General features: G+C 57.0%; 4 protein-coding genes across 4 annotated transcripts; 2 read left to right on the forward strand and 2 right to left on the reverse strand.

Annotated features, from left to right (window-relative positions):
• Positions 1 to 3,646: 3,646 nt before the first annotated feature.
• On the forward strand, positions 3,647 to 4,840 carry DICSQDRAFT_172189 (uncharacterized protein; the record flags this gene model as incomplete). Its single annotated transcript, XM_007367925.1, has 4 exons — positions 3,647 to 3,707; positions 3,770 to 3,966; positions 4,274 to 4,531; positions 4,595 to 4,840. The coding sequence occupies 4 exons, from the start codon at positions 3,647 to 3,649 to the stop codon at positions 4,838 to 4,840; spliced, it is 762 nt and encodes a 253-aa protein (XP_007367987.1).
• Positions 4,841 to 4,872: 32 nt separating this feature from the next.
• DICSQDRAFT_156352 (uncharacterized protein) lies at positions 4,873 to 5,667 on the reverse strand (the record flags this gene model as incomplete). The annotated part of the gene is made up of 1 exon (XM_007367926.1): positions 4,873 to 5,667. A coding segment is annotated over one exon (253 nt), but the record flags the coding sequence as incomplete, so codon positions are not given.
• Positions 5,668 to 7,461: 1,794 nt separating this feature from the next.
• DICSQDRAFT_156353 (uncharacterized protein) lies at positions 7,462 to 7,885 on the reverse strand (the record flags this gene model as incomplete). Its single annotated transcript, XM_007367927.1, has 1 exon — positions 7,462 to 7,885. A coding segment is annotated over exon 1 (312 nt), but the record flags the coding sequence as incomplete, so codon positions are not given.
• A 1,551-nt stretch (positions 7,886 to 9,436) lies between these two features.
• On the forward strand, positions 9,437 to 9,948 carry DICSQDRAFT_172191 (uncharacterized protein; the record flags this gene model as incomplete). Its single annotated transcript, XM_007367928.1, has 3 exons — positions 9,437 to 9,742; positions 9,819 to 9,883; positions 9,936 to 9,948. 3 exons carry the CDS (start codon positions 9,437 to 9,439, stop codon positions 9,946 to 9,948), a joined length of 384 nt encoding a protein of 127 aa, XP_007367990.1.
• Positions 9,949 to 10,467: the final 519 nt, after the last annotated feature.

Consider the following 10,467-nt stretch of genomic DNA (forward strand, 5'->3'; position numbering starts at 1 on the left):
CTCGAATGTTGAGCATCATGCGCGAGATGAGCACGTTTGACAATCTGGGTTTCAAGTAGGAGAAGATCAGGAGAGAAGATGGGCACCACAAACGCAGAGACGCACACATTGGTCAGAGTCGTAAAGATGCCCCTATATGCGGTCTACGCCGTCCAATCAGCGTCCAGCGCGAGGTTGTGACGATCACAAAGGCGTGCCTACCGGTGCATCCTAGCCAGTTGGCATCCGTCGTAAGGCTTAACGGAGCGATGATCTCAGGAGACGGTATATGCAACGCACCAGATATGTGATTATAGTGAACAGGTAACAGATGGCGAGAACCCTGGAGCGGCAGCACCTCATGAAAAATTATCGTCACGACCGTCACTGACCGTAAGGACTTACCCAAAGTAGACCGCCCCTACCGAGGCAAAGCTCAATCAGCGAGGTGGAAGCACGAATGACTGGACGCACTTTCATGGTGTGCTGAGCATAATGAGCGGCGAGGGCGGGGTGAGCGTCGTGAAGAAGGAGAGGTCAACGTGAAGACAACGAAGCGGGGCTCGGGGACGGACGGGCAATGCTGCCGGCACGGATGTTGTGGCCAAGTGCAGCCGATCACGAACGACAAAGACTGAGAGCGCTGGGTAAGTAACCGAGATATGGATGCACCAGATGGAAAGACTGACATAGACATGGATGTAGTATCTAAGGGTCTCTTTGGGTGCTAAAGGTCTTTCTAGCATCTAAAGGTCCTCTTTGGGTTCTGAAGACCACTGGGCAGAGTTAGGCGAGGAAGTCAGTTTTCAGCGGGCTGATCGTGTGCATTCAAGTGTGTACAGTACTGTAGAATACACCGCAACATGCTTTGTTACAACTACAGGGGAATTCGAGAGTGCGAAGTGAAGGGGAACAGACGGCGGCCGCGAACGCAAGTCACCGTACAGCTCGGGCGCCTATCTGACGCGCGACTCTCTCTGTCCGCCACCACCATCTGCCCCGCGCACCGCCATATTATTTGTGGTCATCTCAGGAAGCACCGAGATCAGGTACGTCTTTGTGATCTGTACAACTTGATCACCGTCTCCGACTTGAACGCAGCTGTACCAAGGTGCGTCTGTGCCCCGCCGGGACCCCACGTACCAATGCCTACTTGCTGCTCATTTGTACTAATTTCCCTGCCACGTACAGACGTCAGCACATGCCAAGTGGACTCCGCATACATAGCTCACCAAGCCATCCGGTGTCCACGAGCCCTGCCGCCATAGACAAGGGGGAATCAACGGTGGAGCAATGTGATGACCATGAGGGAGCGCAGGACCTCACCAGGTTGGACGAGGAGCCACGAGCTGCTGCATGGCAAAATCCCTGGCCGTGCAAAGGTGAGTGTACAACGAAGCGGCATTGCGATTGGATGGGCCAGATCACGACAGACACGGTGTCGTGCAGAGATCCTAGCGAACATAGCCGGCGAGCCATCAGGGATGCAAATGCAAGGTGTCTGGCAGAACATCTTGTCAGCTGTCGAAGATACAGCAGTGGACTGATGGTCGTCGAGGAGAAGATGTCACGGTGCAGATGTGCATAGAGAACTACACCTAAAATCATGAGCCCCATCCCTCCCCATCAGCATAAGGTACATGATCGCGCTGCATCCAACTCACCAGCATGTCTGGTGTCACACCATCAGAAATGAACTCAACCGAGGTGAGTTCCATGCCGTCCGGCCGTCTCCCTGAGCTTGTGTCCGCTTGGTGTGACGCTTCTCTCGAGCAGCAGCAAGTGTCACCAGCCGGTGATCTGGTGCTGTGTACCATATCAGTGGTCTGGCCAAAACTTCAACCTGAGCCATTGGGTGCGTACCATCCCTGTCGATGCACTGCGCCTGCACCAAAAAATTCTCTGACATCAGCCGCTCGTAAGAACATGACGCTGCTCAGTTCCCAAGCGCGAACACGTTGCCAGCGGTCATCTCTTCCGCAAATACCTCTCAACTGCTGTCAAGCAAGGCGCTCGCAAATGTGAACAACAACTGTGCAGATAGGATCAGGACTTACATAGACCAGAACTTGGCATGTCGAGTTCCTAGCTAGCTGCATGCCTGTATACACTGAGTTGCGCTGTCGGTGATGAATAGACAAACTGGATATTCACGGTCAGCGCTCTGCCTGCCAAACCAAGACATCTTATACGTACCACTCACTGTTTGTGTCCGTGCTCCCTCCCATCCATCAGCACTCTGCGCGAAATCTGACTGCATCAAAAACAAGGTGAGAAACTCTAGCATCACCAGATGTGCTGTCTAAGACCCAAGTGGTGCAGAAAAGGTGGCTACAAGATTGTGATGGTCACCAGTCATGTAGTCAGAATAGTAAGTGAGCAACGTGAGCAATGGACATGGAGACAAGGTCGGAGCTGGCACAAGCAGAGGGACTCGTGAGCGATAGACGTGTGAACGGATACAATAAACAATGCGAGTGAGCGGGTAACCAGGTAATGACAATCGTGGCAGCAAGGCGCACATCAGTTCTCCGGTACATCAACCCTGACATCTTCTTAGCAAATTGGTGCTCTCAGTGGGAAAATGCGATGCTCGCAGTCTCACGGATCTTGCAACTCTCATGCTGCCCACGGATCCCTGATGGAGTGGACATGATGACAAGATGCAGATTATCTGCTCCTTGGCTTCGTGTCCCCTCCAGCAGGGATCCAATGTAGGTGAGCAGTGTACTCATTGACTTCCTCTTAGAAGGGAACAAAAGCGAAACACGGAGCCGGCAGCACACCATGTGAATGCAGGGCTAGAGTGATGATCAAGGATATTTTTGGCGATGACATCGCGTGAGGCCGAAAGTTCTCTGTGAGCACTTTGGCGGAACTCGGGCGTGATGGCAGGTTGCCAGATTTAGCATCCCAGACCTCTGTATCCCCATATGTTGCATTCCCACTAGATTCTCTAGCAAAACATTTCCTCGCTGTTGATACACAATTATAAGTAGCTACATTTGCGCCTTCCCCTAGATGCTGGGAAGTCATTGCACGACATTGTCAATGGGTGCACATCAAAACACAAGGCTGGCCACCATTGAGATACATCGCCAACGGCGATGATCGAGTTGCCCGCACGGGCCAAGACGGCACGCTAGGGTAGCCGCAGCAGAGGACGCGGCCGCCGGTGAATTTGCGCTGCAGCGTTCTTGGACGTGTTCCATTGGAACAGTCGTCGCTAAGCACCGGAACTTGCAGCTGGTAGCCAACGTAATTTTGCGCCAACTCCTGTACGTTTGGAAGATAGGGTCGTGAACTGGGGAGAGTGCGATTCCACGGACAGGGTTCCCAGGTGACTAGGACGGCAGATGTAATGCCACAGATGGTGTTTCAGTACAATGGCCGGCAGAAGGAGATGCAGAGGAAGCGAGTTAGGATAGGTGGGCAGGTGAGCAAAGAGCGAGCAGGAGTTGCATTGATTACAGATTGTGGCCGTCAGGCTGCGGCAAGCAACGTGAAGAAGGTGATCACTCCGCAAGAAAGGGAAATAGTGGAAAGGAAAGACTGGGGAGAGTGCAACAAAGATGTGGGCAGCGCCGCAGTGAGCAGACATTGGAAGGCGGCGAAAGAAGCCCAAGTGGCCTCCAATGTAGGATTGTCGCGGCTGTCTCAGACAGTGATGCAAATAGCTGCCATTGACTTTGTGCTTGCGCACGTTGTTCAGGACGATGGGTACTACAGTGCGAAGCTGAATTTCAAGTTGCCCTCATTGGTACAAAGTGTGCAAGGTCCGCATCACTAGCGCTCTGGCGGGTTTACATCTCCGCGCTTATACCCGACATCGCCTGGCTATCGTCCCGCCACAAGCATGCGTTACCCACCACCTCCAGCTTCAATTGTTACGGCGACGCAGGTGTCCAACCACCACCAAACCACGACAAGCTGGAGAAGGATACTCAGAAGGAGGTGACGCACATGCTCGTTGCTGGATGCAACAAGGTGCGTAGTCGTGATATCCTCTCTCTTTCAGCGAGCCGCACTCGTGCTGTCAAGCAGTAGTGGAACGTCGGAAATCGGCATCCCTTATCTTCGGCGGACGGTTGCCAGTCGATGTGAAAGACCGGTATGTGTGCCCGTCTGTATATGTCCACTTGTGATCGCCTTGACTGATGACTGTGGTTGTAATCCTGTCACTGCTACCACTACCGCTAATACTGCTTCCTCGCCTCGCCTCGCGCAGCTTCCACATGTACTACCCCAATGCCGAAAGGCAACACTACCTGGACACCTCTATTTGGACACCTAGACGCGTCTCTCTGTTGATCTCCGCGACCGCTTCCGCAACGCATTCCTTGACGTCTACCAACCCGCGGGCTGCAAGCCGTGCGATACGATGAAGAAGACTCATCAGGGTAGGGGGAAGGATCATGGGCCTGCACAGCCGCTGCGCACCGCAACGGATGACGCGCTCGCGTCAAGCAACTCGGTGGGGTCCGTGCGGTGGAAGAGGCGGCATACAGTCCAATGCTTGTTCAGGGGTGGCGCAGAGAACGTGCCGGAGAGCGTGAGTGTGTTGAAGCACGAGAACAGCTCAGATGACAAGGACAGGCCGGCGCCGTTCCCCTAGGACGGCCCTAGGGGCACCCCACACATGACCGGCGACGAGATGGTCATGAACCCTGACGGGGAGACGAAGGAGGCAGAGATGCAGAGGATAGACTCGCTCAATGGCACAATCACGATCCCCAACTCCGCTCCCAGCTCGTCGCTCTCAGGGCTGATCGACTCGTTGCATACTAGGACGTCTCTCCAGCACGTGGTCTACGGCCACGAACGCTGCTTCGCCGACTTCATTGCACCTCTCCGCTACTGACTACATCCAAAATTCTCCGCTCCAGCGACAAAACGAGTCTGGGTCCACTATCGGCAAGTCCGTGTGGGAACCCCAGGACTGGCTGTCGGCAAATGCGCACCCCAAGCCTTCGTCGAGCAGCTCATCATCCTGCGTGGGTAACTTCTCTCTAGTCCCGTCTTCACTTCTCACACCTCAACCATGGCGTTCTGGACCACTACAACCTCTTTCCCTGCCAGGATTTTGGCAGACGCACGCGCACATGCGGAACCGCATTGCGCGCATGCGGCAGACGACCGTGCACCCTGACTCGCTCGCATCGTAGCGCGGCCGCTTGGCCCCTACGTCAGAGCACCGAGCGTATGACTACGACCTGTGCGTTATCCCACAGAGCCAGCAGATCAGGCGGAAGTCGTTCACATCGCCCACGCTGTCGCTGTCGCTGATGGACTGCGTGCCGTTGCAAGCTGTCAAGCGCTGCTTCGGCCGGGTTGTGGAAGGCCGTGGGTTGGGGGAGTCGGCGAGGCTGAGGCTGGAGGAGCTGTTGTATGATGGGGTCTTCATGCCTATGAGATCCAAAGCGGTGCCTGGAGTTCTATCCGCACGTTATCTGCGGAGTGAGGCTTCCGGAAGGCTCACCTCGGCCGGTATGGCATCCATGTACTTCCCGTTCCTGGCGCAACAATGATCCATTGCGCGCGATCGCGAGTACGGGGCGGCCGATATGTATAGCACAGTCTACCGATTCCCGGTCGTGGACCCACAAAGTACGCGAATACTCGCTAATACACAAACACAGCCGGCCCTTGATATCTCGTCGTGAAGGCAGGTCGGCTGCTACAAATCCCATCAGAAATATGTTCACCGCTTTACATACCACAGTGGCAGTGTTTGCGTTCGTCTGTGGAGACACGTCAGCTCTGTGGGAAGGCCGACGAGGCACTGTCCGTGCTTCGCGAACACGGCTGCCGAGGGCGTCATCAGAACGCTTACTTCGATGTGCTGTCTTGCCCTCTGGTGTTCTCACTCGCTACGAAGGTTTCACAGACTCGTACAGCTATGTAGTAGTCTGTGATATGTGTTAAGAGAGATACTGCAGCGAAATGCAGATGTTGTAAACATGCCTTGTTCGAGGTCCCGCCCGCCGCCAGCAACCCCATTGAGGCAGCGACTTTCGGATGTGCTTTTAGCTCGGGAAAACACCGTTTCCCAGGCCGTCGCACGCGTACACGAGGCGGGGGACGATGTTGTCATCCGGGAGCCATGAAACCGGTCAAACCAACCGGATTTCAAACCGCTTCACATTTGCCTAGAGCGTGCGATTCTCGTCTCGTAACTGTGAACGCATCATGAATTCACGATTTTGGTCAGCTCTCCTGCATTTTTTCTTGCACTGAACACTCCCTAACGTGTCAGATACTGCGGGTATAGACGCGAAATGGTGATCTTACGCACACCTAGCTTGCAGAAACAATATGCAAATCGTTCCGAGGCCGCCAGACCAGCTGCGCGGCCGGTACGCCCATCTCGTCCTCGGGGTTACCAGCGCAGCGCCCATGGACCTGACCGAGATGGAGGATTTGCAAGCTACTCCCTGCGCTTGGAAAAAAGAGCCCAGATGAGTAGACAATATGTAAGATGCAGCCTCTGTGTGATTTCCGCGGCTTTCGAACGCAGGAACGGCGCAGGACAGCGTGCGCACTTTCGGACGCAATGAAATCGCCCGAAAGTGCACAATTCCGAAAGTCGTCCGCGGACGATGGAATCGCGTGCGTTCGGTGTGGAATATGCAGTATATTGCATCTCTGGCAGTTTCCCGGCCGTCGCAGGAGCGCATGAAGTGGGGGACGATGTTCTCGTCCGGGGGCCATGAAATCGGCCCAAACGACCCAATTTCAGACAGCTTTGTATCGTCGGAAAACTCGTGCTCGCTGTCACAGAATGACGCATAGGTGATCTCACTCCCATTTGCCTGTCAACTGGAGACGAATGGTGAGGATGGATCGCGTTTTTTTTTGTTAGATTTGGTACATTTCCGCAACAGATCGCCTCCTCACGACACAGACACGGCGTTGCACCAATGCCCACTGGCCGTCCTGAGCACCCCTAGCACCACAGAACGATTCACGATTTGTTTCGAGGCTGTCGGACGAGCGACGCGGCCGGTACACCCATCCTGTCCTCGAGGTACCCCGTGAGCCTGCGCAGATTCCTGACGTTCAGAATGCCCTTCCGTGCGGTAAAGATGAGACAGATGGGTCTTCCATGCACACAGATCACTGTCCGAACACGTTTTGCAGCCTATGCATGCAGGGATGAGGTGGGAGAGGGTATGCGATTTTGGACGCGACGAAAACGGCCCCCAATTGCGCATTTCGAGAACACCTCGGGCGAGCGGGAAAACGGGCGCATGCGGTGCGGAACGAGCAACGCAGTGCATTCGAGACAGTTTCAATGACAGGGAGGCAGAATTGTGACTTTGGGCCGGAATTGCACCAAAGACCCGCCTGCTGTCGAGTCGCGACGCACGCGGTCTGTGCGCAATCATCGGGCAGCATCAGGAAGCGGCGGCGATGGACGCCCACATTCACGCAAGCGTTCGGTACGCCGTATAACGTGGATGTTCATTCCGGCTAAACCGCTACATGTTCTCGACTACGTTCTATGGCCGGCGGAGACGCGAGCGACATGAGCTGCGATGAAGACTCACCTGGACGACGGCGTCCCGTCCGCTCTGTGCACCGCCGGCGGGGTTTGCTGGCCACGTCCGGGTCGCGGTCGCGGACAGGCGGACATCGTGGTGCGTGCCATCTGCGACCAGACGGAAGGAGACGGCGCAGACGGCTTCCGAGCGGTCGGTCGTCTCGAGCGACGATGGTCGAGCTGTCCGCACGGCCATGGCCATGCGCAGTGTGCGCTGCAGCACATCCGTCGATCGTGTGTTTGCAGGACATGGCCGCGGATGGGTGCTATGCACCGGCGGGGATGCGCTGCGTATTCCGGGCGTGTTGCGGTCGCCCGCGCCGTGCTCGTCGGGTCTCTTGCGTCGCAAAGCGGTCACCGCGTGCGCTGTTTGGGCTCGTTCGAGCCGACTTGCGTACGTCCGAAGTCCAGGGTCGGAAGACGGTGGGCAGGAACTCAAGCGGAGTTCGCGCTTAGGATGCGCGGGCGACTGGGCGGTCGCAGTCGAGTGCTCACCCGTCCGGGTGACCGGCGCGCGCGTGCGCGTTTGGAGGACAGGGTCGTGCCGGACGATGGGGAGCACGCGCTTCGCGTGCGTGCATTCGGAAGCGGAGGGGTGAGAAGAGAAGGGATGGGTTGCGGGGGTACGTACGCGCATGCGACAGATCAGCCGAGCGGGACAGGTGTATAAAAGGGGGCGTGCTCGGAGGGGATGCTCACTGACCTGTTCCTGTCCACTTCTGCTCTGGCGTGTGCGATGGTTCTCTCGACAGCCTCTGTGCTGTGGTGGTGGTGCTGCTGACGACTTTTGAGGGTGTGATGATGCGTGTGAGTGCCGCCATAGTGGTGTGGAGAATTGGCACTGACCGTAGTGCACGTTGCAGCTTCGGCCGACGAGGCCGCTGGGACTGGTGTTGACCGTGCGGACAACTCGATGACGGCGGGGTAGACGGCGACGGGGGTGCTAGCGACAGTACACTGACCGTGTGCGGGTTGGTATTGGTGGAGGGTTAGGGGCGGCCATTCGCGCTGGATATGCGATTCAGGTGAGCGGGAAAGGGATAAGTCTCGGTGAATGTGTTACGCAACGGCTATAAATTATGTTTTGGTCATACTCACCCATACCGGGCGTGAGCGGGCTTGGACGTGGGTCAAAGGGTGAGGGCGTGTAGCTGGATCAATGGTGGCCGTCGTCGAGTCTAGCACGGTCAGGATGTGGGTGCGATCGAATGCGGTCGCGTACGGTCCTGACCGTGCGGACAACTTGATTGTCAGCTCGCGCTCGCGTTGCACGCCTTGCGAGTACGTTCTACGGCAGGGTGGGCTTGTGGGAGCGCAGGGGACGCGACCGCTCGGGTGTCATCGGTGGAGGAGGATCGGGGTAGCAGGCGCGGGCATCGCGCCGCATCGTCGAGGCGATTGTGGCCAGCTGGGAGTGCGCAGGGGATGAGGATTGTAGTCGTGTACAAGGATTGTAGTCGTGTACAAGTACAACTTGAGCTCGGATTGCGGTGACGAGGACTGGACGTTGGCGTGTGGCGTGCGTCTGCGGTGTGAGCGAGGTCTGCGACGTGAGCGAGGTCCTCATCGGCATCGACGGCAGGCAGCGCAAGCAGCGGGGAGAGCCAGCCGGCACCAGCCAATGAGCGCTCGTGGCAAGTGGCATCCGCTGGAGCATGCGCGTCGTCGTCGGTGTGTCCGCCTCCGATGGTGAACGCCGCCTGCGATGGTGAACGTGCAAGCCAAGCCACGCTCCCCACCAGCCGCGGCAGCCTCCCTGGCGTCCTCGGAGACAGGTGCTCGAAGCAAGTCCGCTGCTCGCTCTCCTCTGCTCGTCGTCCTGCGTCCTCGCGGTGTGCCCGCACAACAATCTCCATGGTCCATTTCTACCCAGTGTTCTGACGCGACGACTCAGACCGCGCTCGACCATCCACTATGCCTCACGTTCTTTCGCTCGACGGCGCTCGCCTCGCGGTACGACCGCCCCAGGCTTCTGCTGCGGACTCTTCGGTGCGACCGACGACTGTTCTTGGCAGCCTCACGAATGCCGCGTCCATCGCGACGAGCTCAGAACTACCCTCTGGCAATGGCGAAGTCAGTTTCACGTGGACTCCTACGCAACTCGTGGAGAGCCCTCCTGCGCTCAGCCCGTCCGGCTCGAGCACTTTCGACACGCCCTTTTTCCCGACCCCTACACAGACCCAAGCCTCCGGGGACGACCGGTCTCTAGGGCGCACAAAGGTATGAGCGCAATTCAGTCCAGCTGGAGCACGACGGAGGCTGACACTCCATGCCTCCGGCACATTCTTCCTGTCAGATCGCTGTCGAGGGAGCGCTCGTAGTAGTCGCCGCAGCACTCATCATCCTCCTCTCTCTCTGGAGGTACGTCCCACCCGTCCATGCACGATGGGCAAGACGCTTGTTTCTCGCATAGGGAGACTGGGTGAAAAGACGTCTGAGAGGCTGATGTTCCGCGAATGTTCCCTGGGTGTTCGGGGGAGAGGGAACAAAATGTTTCCTGGGATCAAGACAGAGGGTCTGTGTATCAAGGAATGGGTAACGCTACGGATACAGGTTGAATTTGGAAACATTCGTGCTCTGCCATGTTCCCCGCCTGTTTCTATGAAGTTTTGCACATCTGATCACATGGGGCCTCTTGATTGTCTTCGGAAAACAGCCAGGAAACGTCTCGTTCTCCGTTCTTTCGAACACCCCGGGAACACTCGCGGGACATCAGCCCGTCAGACCTGTATAAACACTGTTTCCTATTCCGACAAGATGCGCTTTGCCCGTCGTGATGCAACCTCTCCTCTCGGCTGACAAACTTACCACCTCTCCCCCATCTAGAGCCGTCCGGATCCGCCGCAGCGGCCGCCCCATGCGGGACTTCTTCGTCGCCCATCCGCAGCCCGATGTCCCCCCACGGCCTCGCGCCGTCCCGCGCACGACCGGCCTCCCGCCTGCCC

This window comes from Dichomitus squalens, assembly GCF_000275845.1.
Source record: "Dichomitus squalens LYAD-421 SS1 unplaced genomic scaffold DICSQscaffold_30, whole genome shotgun sequence".
In the NCBI taxonomy this organism is placed as follows: domain Eukaryota; kingdom Fungi; phylum Basidiomycota; class Agaricomycetes; order Polyporales; family Polyporaceae; genus Dichomitus; species Dichomitus squalens.